This window comes from Zootoca vivipara, chromosome 14, assembly GCF_965207765.1.
Source record: "Zootoca vivipara chromosome 14, rZooViv2.hap1.1, whole genome shotgun sequence".
Taxonomy (NCBI): domain Eukaryota; kingdom Metazoa; phylum Chordata; class Lepidosauria; order Squamata; family Lacertidae; genus Zootoca; species Zootoca vivipara.
This window is the reverse complement of record NC_142597.1, coordinates 41,782,361-41,795,130: the sequence shown is the minus strand read 5'-3', so window position 1 is coordinate 41,795,130 and position 12,770 is coordinate 41,782,361. Positions and strand designations below refer to the sequence as shown.

At 42.3% G+C, this 12,770-nt stretch overlaps 1 protein-coding gene across 3 annotated transcripts in view; it reads left to right on the top strand.

The window, feature by feature from the left end:
• Window positions 1-12,770, top strand: part of BRIP1 (BRCA1 interacting DNA helicase 1) — a 112,982-nt gene that overhangs the window by 43,302 nt on the left and 56,910 nt on the right. For all 3 annotated transcript variants that reach the window (XM_088657919.1, XM_088657917.1, XM_088657918.1), the window contains exons 10-14: window positions 2,104-2,236; window positions 2,772-2,926; window positions 3,033-3,198; window positions 3,603-3,743; window positions 5,138-5,299. In XM_088657919.1, coding sequence (XP_088514045.1) covers window positions 2,104-2,236; window positions 2,772-2,926; window positions 3,033-3,198; window positions 3,603-3,743; window positions 5,138-5,299 — 757 coding nt within the window. The remainder of the gene's footprint in view (window positions 1-2,103; window positions 2,237-2,771; window positions 2,927-3,032; window positions 3,199-3,602; window positions 3,744-5,137; window positions 5,300-12,770) is intronic.

Sequence of the window (12,770 nt, the reverse complement as noted above, 5' to 3'; positions counted from 1 at the left end):
GCCAGAAGTTCTCTTCCTGTCAAGGAGAACTTGGCACCACCTTCACTGTTGGGAGCAGGCCCACACCATGGAGAAGTGTGTGCTTCAAATCACACCAGTTTCATAGGGAGAAAGAATCTTGTGAGTGAGCATGCCACATCTTGCCTTTAAAAGCTGGCACGAGGGGCAGGGCCATTTGTTGAAACATCTTTGCAATTTTTTTTCTGGTCTTGGGCCCCCTGATGCTATTCTCAGACTCTCTAGTTATTCCTTACCTTCTGTTTTAGTGTTCAAGAGTCCTGCAACATTCAGTTAAATTGAACTGTGATTATAGTCCTCTTGTGTATTAGATTTGATTAGAATAGAATAGAATAGATACTTTATTGTCATTGCACATAGTACACTGAAATTGAATGCCATCCCATAAAATAAGCTTTATACCAAATCAGATCATTGGTCCCATCTAATTTATTGTCTACACCAGCCTTTCTCAACCTTGGGTCCACAGATATTGTTATACTGCAACTTCCATCTTCTCTAGCTAGCAGAACCAGTGGTTAGGGATGATGGGAATTTTAGTCCAACAACATGTGGGGACCCAAGGTTGAGAAAGGCTGGTCTACACACTAATGGACAAGGGTTTTCCCCAGCCCTACCAGGAATCAAACCTGGAACCTTTTGCATGCAAAGCATGTTCTGCATTACTAACCTGCAGCCCATCTCCCTGTCTGTTAAATAGTTAAGATAATAATGATGGGGGAAATCTTACTGATTGACAGCTGAGTCATATGGGCAATAGGCATATGATGGATCTGTTGCTGGCCTGTTCTACTTCAGTCTATAGCAGGAGTGACTTCCCATTGAGAAGTTACCCACAGATACAGAAACCTGTGTACCATTTCTTCCTAACATGGTCAGTTTGTGTGTGTGTATGTATGTATGTATGTTTCTTTTAATATGTGTGAGTGTCCAAAAATCCAGTCTTTCCCACCCCCCACAACCTGAAAATTTCCCATCCACCAGTAGAACAATTTACATGAGTCTGTTGGTTGGGTACCTCAGCATAGATTCTGTGAGTTTATGTCTTCTGGAGCACTGTCAACTCTAGACCAAATTGGTTTTCAGAACAGATTTGTTTTTTTTAATTTTACTCATTCTAAACTTTGTGCCTTCCCATTACCTCTTCTGTGCTATGAAGGTTCAAGGGGTGGGAAGTGGGGGTCGGTTGCTACTGAAACAGAGAGGTTTTTCCACCCCTCCTCCCTTCCTGAGATGGTGGATTTTTTCATGGTGGCTCTTTCAGATCTTAAAAATGTTCTGCGTTGTATGAAAGGAACATAGCTGAAGACTCGAAATGCCTGAAGTCGTTTAACCTTATCAGGAAAACTCAGGTTGATCTCGCTGTCAAGTCTGCCAACAGAAGTGCAGGCAGCAGGCAGAAAGCAATAGATGAGACATAAAGCGGTCAACAATTAAGACTCTGTTGATAAATAAAGTGGTGGGGCTGCCAGCTAAGGAATCCAGTTTTATAACAGTCCTGTACTAGTTACCGTGCAATACATTTTTAGAGCTTTTGCTTATAATGCCTGTTGCTGGCCTGAATCACACTATGGATAACCAGGGCCATGCACCACACTAAGCTAAGCCATGGTTTTACTTAACGTATCATCTAAATCCAGGCTTGCGGTTAAGCTCTGTTCCTGCAGCCGAGGTTTGTTATTGGCTAGAGCTTGTCGTTAGCGAGGAGAGAGCTTAACCACATGCCCATGTTCAGAGAACATGCACATGGGAGTAAAAAGGATTGGAGAGGCAGAGTGGTTGCGAGCCCCATCTTGGGGAGTCTGCACATTTTCCTGGTTTTTAGTCATTAGCTTGGTCTACTCTCTTGTGCCAGCCAAGCCCATGTCTTTGAAAGTAGTTCCAGTCTTGTGAAACTACCACGGTTAGAGGCAAATCAGCCTCCTGGAGCAGAATGTTGCATGACATGGATGCTACCCCAGAGGAGGCCCTTCTATTTGTGTGCATTAAAGCATTTGATTACTTCCGTAGTGTGTGTAGAATGGATGGTCTAATGTGCAAATGTTCACAACAATTCTGCTTCTTCTGGGTTTTCTTTATTTACAGTTGGTTGAGGGAAACTCTTGGTCAGCTTGTGGAGAGAAATTATGAGGCCTCTAGTAAGGTTTGGAGTGGAAGACAAATGGTGGCGTTCCTGCATGATATGGGAATAACGATTGCCACGTTTCCCATCTTACAGGTAGGGATGTGTAATAATTCATATTTTTTTTCCTCCTGTGTGTGGGTGTTGAAGGTCTCCATTCCCAGTATAGCAGCAAACCATAGTTGTGCCATTTTGTCTGAATCCAGGAAACTATGATACCATGCAGTCTAAATTACTAATCATTTAATATTCCTCAGAACTGTAGACCAGGCGAAGGGTTTATCATCCTGCTTTATCTTAGGGAATGTGTTCGTTTGATTCTTCAGGTTTTTTAAAAAAATTAAAACTAAAGGTTTTTAAAACTGAACTTCAATAGTGAGCAATAGTTTAAGCAACTCTTGATTTCTTGAGTTTTTGCCTGCTGAAGATCCTGTTCTTTAGTATGACCATTACAAACTGTCATGGAGAACATCAAAGCTTTATAGGCATTTATTGATGTAGGTGAACCTTTTCCAACCTGGTGCCCTCCAGCTGTTGCTAGATTCCAAAACATTTGGAGGTAACCAGGTTGGGAGGAAGCTGGAGTTTGGCTTGCTTACTGTGTTAATTTATTGTTTTTGGTCTTCTGCAGAAACATTTTGCTGCTGTTCTTGAAAAGGAGGAAAAAGTAAACCTGTTCAATGGAGGAGAAGAGCTTGTTTTTGTTCCAATTATAAGCCCTTCGACTCAGATTATGCTGAAGGGGTTATTCATGGTCCTGGGGTATCTTTTTAAAGAGAATCACAGGTCAGTGAGGCTCTGAAAGCAATCTTTTCCCCCCAGCTGTTAATATTTCAAAGTTAAACATGCAAATTGTAGGTATTTTTCAGGGTTTTATGTCATTTTTGTTTAGGTTTGCTGATGACTACAGAGTTGCATTGCAGCAAGCCTACGTTTGGACTAATGAAAATCCAGTTGATACTCCAGATGAGAATGGTTTCTTTGCACGATCAAAAAGAAGATCACGACAAAAAACAGCAGTGCATACACTCAGTTTCTGGTGCATGAATCCGGCTGTGGTAAGACAGTTTTGGGTTTGTGCATGCAGGAGAGAACCCAGGGACAAGTAACAGGGAGCTAACTTATACCAGGTCAGATTATTTGCCCATCTGGTCCAGGATTGCTTTTTTTTGGTAGTGGTTCTCCTGTGCCTCCCAACAGAGAAGGATCTCCTGATCCTTTTAGCTGGAGATTCTGGGAACGGAGCCTGGAACCTTCTGGGACTGGAAAGACTCAGGTTCAACTCCCTACTTAGCCACAAAGCTCCTTGGGTGACCTTAGGCAAGTCACTGTCTCTCAACCTGCCTCATAGGGTCATTGTGAAGATAAAGTGTGGGAAAGGAGAGAAACTGTATACACTGTCTTGAACTCACTGGGGGAGAAGTTGGGATGTAAATGTAATAAATAAAATTATTCTCTCAAGGCCTTCTCAGACATGTGTGGCGATGTCGGGTCAGTCGTGTTGACCTCAGGAACGCTCTCTCCCATGGACTCCTTTTCTTCTGAGCTTGGTGTGAAGTTTTCCATTCAACTTGAAGCAAACCATGTTATCAGGAATTCCCAGGTATGTTCATTGCATCGGGCTTGGGTTCACCCTTATTTTAATATGCTGTAGGAACCATGCTATAGTGTAGTTTACTTAGGGCATTCCATTCCATTTTGCCTGGTTCCCATACAAGAGTTTCTTTACTCTTTCTCACCATGCAAAATGTTGTGCCTGTTTGGTTAGCACAAGCAGTGTGACGACTGCATCAGTTTCTCAGCTGTGAGGAATCATTGAGCCAAAAACTGAATGCTTACTAATATCCAAAATACTGGCATTCACATTTTGACTGTATCAACATGTTAGTCAAGTCTATTAAGTTCAGTGAGTAGAACTAACATTGGAGACAGCACATTGTGGCAGGCACCAAATATGTAATATGACTGCATGTCATACAACAAATAGTGTTAGATATCAACTGCCAAATATTAAGTATGGAATAGATTCTTGTCAGATAAATACATATATACATGCATACACACGCACACGCACAGACAATTCTCTGAATGTACAGCTATGTCATTGCATGTGCGCGTGCACACACACACTGTGTGTGTGTGTGTTTGTGTGTTTGTGTGTGTGTGTGTGTGTGTGTGCAGTGACATAGCTGCATTCAGAGAATAGTTGGAGAACAGCCAATATCAATGTTTGCAGAAGAGTGGGGTTTTTTGAGCAAATTTGTTGTCAACTCTGATGCCCAGTGTACACATGCAGCAGAAAGAGGCAGGTGCGGGGTTTTTTTTTTTTTGCTGATTTCTCATCCCCCTGCACTCCCCTATATCCCCTGAAAAGCTGCCCTGGTGGGTTTTTGGACCTACAGCAACAGCATGGGAGGTGATGGTGGGGGCTGCAGCAGAAACAGCAGGAATAATGCAAACACACAAATTTACAGGTCCTCCAGTAGCTATTTCCAATGAGCAGAACTCCACCCACTGGAATAAAATAAACAAAAGTTTATTTGCTAAAAAGTTATGAGAGTAATAAATCCCAATGCATTTTGTGGAATTCGCACTTTTGGATATATGCTTGGAATACATATTTGAGCATACTGTATCTCTTCTTCAGCATTCCCATTGAACACACACAATTACCAATCTGCCCATCTTCCAGCACCTGTATGTCAAGGGGCAGTCTGAGCAATGAGTCTGACAACCTATTCGCCTGAAAGGAATTGCTGCTTGCTCCAGGCAGGCATGCAGGTAGCTCTGTGCATCGTAAATGTCTTGATTTATTTTGCCATTGGATTTTAAAAGTAAACATTTCCAATAATCCTACTTGCCCTGATCAGTTTTGTCTCAGTCTCTTAATTCCATGGCCACAAGTTTTTTCACAGTGCAGTTCCATCCTGCAGTCTCATAATGGAATGTATTTTGTTAGCGATATGTATGTCAGCAATGAAATGTTTCCCCCAACAGGTGTGGGTTGGTACTGTTGGAGCTGGCCCTAAAGGCAGGTCATTATGTGCTACGTTCCAGCACGTTGAGACCTTTGATTTCCAGGATGAAGTTGGGGAGCTTCTGCTCTCAGTTTGTCAGACCATCGGCCAAGGGGTTTTGTGCTTTGTGCCATCTTACAAGGTGAGATGTCAGTCGAATATTTTCAATCTTCTTTCAAGCTACATGGGGGTTATATCAGTTATTTGTATATGTGTGCCAACACCTCCACACATCAGTGGCCAGTTTCATAGAATCATAGAGTTGGAAAGGGACCCTAAGGGTAATCAATGCAGGAATCACAACTAAAGAATCCCTGACAGATGGCCATCCAACCTCTGTTTAAAAACCTCCCACGAAGGAGAGCCCACCACCTTCCTAGGTAGTCCATTCTCCTGTCAGACAACTCTTACCATCAGAAAGCTATTGCCAGAGGTTGTCACATAAGAATAAAGTACGGTAGGTCATCTCTTATCCCTTACAACAAAGATAAACATTATTTTAAAACACATACAATAAATCTCGAAGCTACCAACATGAGTTTGACCAAACTGCGGGAGGCAGTGGAAGACAGGAGTACCTGGCGTGCTATGGTCCATGGGGTCACGAAGAGTCGGACACGACTAAACGACTAAACAACAACAACAACACAATAAATCAATAAAACATATTAAAGCAGCATCCAAAACCAAACCTCAGCCCATAGCAGGAACAAATTAAGTGGCCTAGCAAAGTCATAAGATCTTTGAAATGGTGTTAAAATAGGTGCTAGTCATGGCATGATTCTTTGGGGAAGGGCATTCCATAGCTAGAATGATACCACCGAAATTACCCTTCCCTCAGTAGCTACCTGCTGCATCTTTACCCAGTGGGGGATCTGAAGAAAGTCATTTGGGAAAAGATTTGGACGGGTCCACCTGGAGAAAGGTGGTCCTTTGGGTACCCTAGGCTCAAGCAACAAAGGACTTCCAAGCTTAAGAAGTCCCACAATGAATTGGGCTTGGAAACAGTTGGGGATCCAGTGAAGCTGGCAAACCAGCAGCATAAGGGAGCTTCTTCATAAGAGGCACAGGCAGTTAATAACATTGTGTATTCCTCACTCTATGTGCTTTGTGTTCATATTTTGAATGAGCTATAATGGTTTGTATTCTACTTTTATAGTTCGATGGTCCTGGGGACCCCATAGGTTTCTTCTTCTTTTAATTCCATGTTGTAAGCTTTAAAAAACACACGTCTGTGATCAGATGTGGGCCATACTCCACCCCTTTTCTTTTAACCCAACTTGTTCCTAAACCTGGACAGAGATTCGAAATGCTAATAACTGAGCCAGCCTTCTTTGTTTTGCCTTTGTTAAATTTTTGTGAAGTTCAAACACTTCTTGCAAGATGTCGGGAAATTCCCAGGGACAGGGTTTGAGAAGCTCTGGCTGGAACTGATGACTGATGATATTTCATGATGGTGCTTTTAAAAATGGTGAGTTGTACAGTATCTAATGTTAATCATACTCAGAGCAGACCCACTGAAAGTGAGGAACCTCACTAACTTTGTCCCTTTAAATTTAATGAGTCTACTCTATGGTTAACATTAGATACAATCTAGTATGTGTAATGAATTCACTGATAATTATATTTGGCTTCTGATATTTGGCCAGCAATGTTAGCGTAGGTTTCTCCTCAGCAGCTGCTTCTGCTTTCCTTGTTGGAAGAACAGAAACATTCTTCACATAAACCCAGAAACATTTTGCACATGAGCATTAATTCTGTGAAGTTATTTCATGTTTCCTTTTGAATTTTTGAGTGGTTCTGTCTGTGATCATCTGGACCTCACATCATGCCAGCTTGAAAGTAATTGGTGTTTTTAAGGACTTTTAGTCCCTCGTTCCATCGAGACCATGCAACAACAAAACACATATCAATCACTCAAATCAGAGCAGCCAGGATGCAGCCCTCTGACCTCATTTCGGTTCATCACATCAGGTTATGTCAGAGATAGCATTGAAAGAAGCAGTTTAGGAGACAAAAAATACGTTTTCCTGCACTGGCTTGCACTTGTGTGTCCATATGTGCCTTCTATTTGTTATGCTTTAGAACATCTTTGCTAATATTTGGGATTCTGGAAGAAAACGTAAAAAATAATAATTATGGAAATGCAGATAAAAAGGATAAAAGGTTTGCCCTGCATGTTTTCCAGTTCCCAATGTTTGCTTGGTGTCAAGAGGCTACGCATTCTTCATTTTGCCTGCTCTCTAGGGACAGCAGTAATCAAAGGAGGTCTTGCAGTTACTGAAAATAACCAATAGGTGACCACATTGGACTGTAAAACCAACAGCTAAGGAAAAAGGAGTCCACTTGAATATGTGACTCCTTTCACATTAATACTTGCCAGAGCCATGTGTGCAGACATGCAAACATAACACGTCTCATAAAATACCTTGCATTTATCTGACGCCTCTGAATTTGAGCCTGGGATCTGTTCCAGGTTTTTTTGCATTCACACTAGTCGCTTTTAATCTGCATGACTACATTTCAGCAACATTTCAATTGTAAATAGTCCAATGACAATAACATCATTTATATCATGCTGTGTTCTCCTGCTTGAATCATATAATTGGTGGTGCTGAGAGCTGATTCCCATACTTACAACACATTCACTCTAATGCAAGTTTATCCAGTCTAGTACATTGAAGGACGCGGGTGGCGCTGTGGTCTAAGCCAGTGTTTCCAACCTTGTGCCTCCAGCTGTTTTCGGACTATAATTCCCATCATTCCTGACCACTGGTCTTGCTAGCTAGGGATGATGGGAATTGTAGTCTCAAAACATCTGGAGGCACAAGGTTGGGAAACACTGGTCTAAGCCACAGAGCCTAGGGCTTGCCGATCAGAAGGTCGGCAGTTCGAATCCCCGCGACAGGGTGAGCTCCCGTTGTTCGGTCCCTGCTCCTGCTAACCTAGCAGTTTGAAAGCACGTTGGAGTGCAAGTAGATAAATAGGTACCACTCTGGTGGGAAGGTAAGCGGCGTTTCCGTGTGCTGCTCTGGTTCACCAGAAGCGGCTTAGTCATGCTGGCCACATGACCCAGAAGCTGTAAATCGGCTCCCTCGGCCAGTAAAGCGAGATGAGTGCCGCAACTCCAGAGTCATCCGCGACTGGACCTAATGGTCAGGGGTCCCTTTACCTTTACCTTCCCATTAGTTTTGTACTACAGCTGCCATCATCCCTGGGCATTGGTTATACTGGCTGGGGCTGAGGGGAGTTTTCCAAAACATCTGGTGGGCATCAGGTTGGGACAAATGGTTATGAATAGACTGCTTTGCAGCTCTTGTCTGCTGAAGATTAGGGCTAGGTGACCAGGAAATTATGCAACTAGTTGTTAACCAGAGTAGCACAGTACAGGGGATTGAATTTTATTGGAGAGCTGCAGGAAGAGAAAGAATTGCAGTTGAGGGATGAGTTGCCTTGTGATACATCCCCTACCCCACCCCCAATCCTATTTCCACTCTCCCATTCCAGGATACTTCATGCTTTTTTAAGGGCCCTTCCCAGGTGAAAGTGACTGGAGTGTGTATGTGCAAAGAATGCTACAGAGCACCTTTTTCTCATACTAATATTTTCCTCTAGCCCCAACTCTTCATCCAGCACTAACCACTATGCAACACTAGCACCACTAGCCTGTTATAGATAAGCAACCTGTTTCTTGCCTGCTTGTGCCTTCCACCTTTTTAAACACGTCAGTAGCTGCAAATTTCCCCATGGAAGTAGGATGCTTATATCAGAAGGCAAATATTTTCTTCTTTGTCGTTGAAATCTCAGCTTTCTTCACTTTGTCCCCCTCCTCCCTTTGCGGAGTCCATTTGAGCAGATATAGGGCAAAAGGAAAGCGACAACATAGAAACCTTCCTTAATCCATAGGAGAGAACTCCTCTGGGCACAGGAGCAATTACCTGGCTCCACCCTCAGGGAGCAAAGAGAGGGAAAGGAAGCCACTCAAGTGCACCATTCCTGCGAGGGCCCACAGGTGCATCAACAGCTCCTTGTGGACCCTGGTATCAAAAGGCTGCTGAGAGGTCTAAAACAATACACCTGCACACCTGGGATTTGTTGCTGAACCCAGGCCATAATTGTATTGAGCTCTCTGGCTCCAAGTCCGTTTGGCAAAGGATGCAGAGTTTCTAGGCAGCTTCGGAGCAGCTTTGCTGTGCCACCTATTCAGCTGCTTTCCCTTAAAAAGAATGTGTGTGTGTGTGTCCCTTTGAAAGTTTCAATAAACAGCTAAGAGTGTGCGCCATTGAGTATAGATCGATATCTAGAGAGAACCAGGATGGAATAGTAAGTGGAATGATTTGGCTTAGATTAGAGAGTTATATGTTCAAATTCCCACTCTACCACGAGGCTCACTGGTCGATGCTGGACTAGTCAGTGGTAGGGAATATGCCTGTTCAGTCCCTGGTATCTCCTGGTAGGGCTGGGATACTCCTGCCCGAAACCTGGAAAGCTCTTGCCAGTCAGTGTTGTCAGTACTGAGCTAAATCGAGTAATTGGTCTGACTTAAGTCTATGACACGTTCCTATGCTCCTTGCAGAGTTGTTGCAAATATTTTTTAAAAAGATGAATGGGAATGCTGGATTGCCCCTTGAGCTAAACGAATGAAGGGTGGGGTAAAAATGTAATAAAACGTAACCAATTTATTTTGAATATGTATTGATTCTGCAGTTTGCAGCACCTACTCCTCCACTTGTGCAACTTAGGAGCCAAGTCACTAAATAGTCAGTCCTGTGGTGGGCAGGAAAGACACTGGCCGACTAAGCTGGGAAGCTCTTGAAAATTAGGAAGAGAATCAGGGTCCTTTCAGGGTGTTGAAGTGCCTCAGAGAAATGTGTTGGCAGATGGACTAGGTTAGACTAGATTTATTGTTCCTTTTCATTTCTGCTTTTCTGTCCGAAAGCTCACACCATACCTGCTTGGAGAGTTAAAAAAAACAGCCATTAGACAATCAATCAATAACAATCAGCATAAGAGTAGATTCAGGTGGATAGCCGTGTTGCTCTGATGCAGTCGAAATAAATTAAAAAATTAAAAAATTGTCCAGTAGCACCTTAGAGACCAACTAAGTTTGTTCTGGGTATAAGCTTCCGTGCACTTCTTCAGATACACAGCATAAGAGTAAAGCAATAAGAAAGAGCAATAGATAAAACAAAATCTTATAACAGCAGACCTAAGAACCAAGCACTGAATAATGGAAGAAAAACACATTGAAAAACAAAACAAAAAACAGTTTTCAGTATGTATTTGAATGCTTAAAGAGATGGGACCCGGTGGATCTCAGAGGATCTCTTAATATTCTCTAGTTTCAGTATTGTGGTGCCACCATATATGATATCAGGTATGCAGTGTGTTAAGTGCAACTTGGAGGAAATGGTTTTGTGGGCCAAATGAGTTTCCTTGCTGGGCTCCATTAGCCCTCCAGGCTGGAGGTTCCCCACTACTGGCTTTCAGCCTCGACCCATTCCTGAAAGTACCACGGCCTGACATGTGGCTTTCCTATTCAATATTAGGAGTATGAGTTTTGTATTTATAGCTGCATATTCTGATTTGCTTAAACTTGTGCTTAATGTTAACCACATGAGTGCAGCATAGCAAGCTGTTAGTCTCTGTCTGCTGCACCCCAAGGGTATCAAACAGTGATTTATTATCTTTTATAGCAATTTTTTAGAGAGGGAAGGAGAAGGGTTGTGAGAGATTAAATGAGCTCAAGGCTCCTCTCTCTCGGGATGGGAGGGTAAGGGCTAAGCAAGCAGATGATAAGCCACAATAGTTAAGAAAGGAATGTACTAAAATCTTTTTTTTTTTTTAAGAAAAGAGGGTTTTTAAAAGATCCACAACTGTCAGGTTGTACACAGTGCTAGCTTATATAACCACCTATTTATTACGAACTGATAGCTTTGTCATTTTCCCTTCCCAGGCTTTGATATTGATTACTGCATTCATTTACGTCTAGAATTTAGTAGGAGAGCCTCCAAAGTCTCTGCAGTCTCTGTCTAGTCCTGAGCATACAAAACCCCATTTTTGATGGCTACGGCAATAAATAACATGCATAAAACAGTGCAATAGTGCTTTTCCATTTTTATATGGTTAGATTCCCTCCCTTTTTTTCCAGAAAGAGTGACCAGATTTTGACTGTTTCACCTATTTAAATTATACTGTCTCTCCCCCAACCCAATAGCAGCTTTTTAATAACACTTGCTTCAAAAGCTCTGCAAGTCTTCAAAACAGCTTTTATGTGCACGTATATAGATATGAACTTTAATTTCTACTATTTAAAAAATTGCGGCGAGAGACGGGATTCTGAAGGTTGAATGCATTACAGCAGGAGGGGAGACTGATGTTAGTAATAAAAACACTTCTAGTAAAATCGGTAGCAACCCCTGAAAGCACACCCTATAAAGGGGAATATCAGAAAGTGAAAAGATTACTCAGAAATCTAAGGTGCTTTTAAACAAGATTAAGATAAGGGTCATTAGGGTGCCTGTCGCCGACCTGTCTGCATTTAAATGCATCCTGCCTAGTGTCTGTATCTTGGAATGATTCATTCAATATGTGTCATATCAAAGTCAAAGTTAACCAGCAAGGAGAAAAATTCTAATGCTTATAAATTTCAGGGATGATCCATCACGCTGATGATTGAACTTTCCATGGTGGCTGGTCACAATGTGGTGAAAACATTTCGATGTGATTCATTTTTTTGTTGCTGCTCAGCATTTAAACCATTCTTGATTAATGTCATTCCTGCTTGGTTGTTGATTTGGGCAAGATCCAAAAATATGAAACATTTGTACACATGGATTGCTCTGTTTGCATTTGTGCATGTGCCAATTCCGCCTTCTGACTAACTGCTCCTTGTACTGCATTGGGTGCTATACCAGATACGCACCCTGTAAGTAGGAGCAGATCTGGGAAGACTCTACTGAATGTTTGTAGCACTGAATGGTTCTTTAAACAGCCTTGGTATTTTAAATTAGGGATCAGTTTTTATTCAGTTTTAGTCATACCCTGAGTAGACCCTAAAAGTATTTGACATTGAATTTTGTTGGCTTGTATCCAGGGCTTTTTTTGAGCTAGAACTCAGTTATGGCACCTCTCAGGTGGGCACCATTCCCATTGTAAGAAAACAAGGGAGGCGTTCATGGTAATTTCCGGCACCTCTTTTTCCAGAAAAATTGCATTGGTTGTATCCAATGTTAGAATGGACCCACTAAATTTAATAGGCATCACTAAATTAGGCCCTTTAATTTCAATGGGTCTTCTTTGAGTAAATCTTTATTGGCTACCACCCCTGTGGGTCTACTCTAAATAGGATGTAACTCACAGAGAGTTGTGTGATGGTGCCAGTGCCCTGGGCCTGCCCTCTTTGTTCTAGGAGCAGACCATGAAAGAGATGACTTCTCATAGATCTGTGCTCACTGTGTCCCAGGCCTTGGCAGACACCAGCTGTTGATGCAGGGGCAGAAAATGCTTAGGTTATCTGTGCATATTTCACCACCATCTATGCCACCACCCTCACAAGTCTTGCCATTTCTCTCCTTTTATATCCCTAGTAGGCACAACCTGCAGAAGGACAG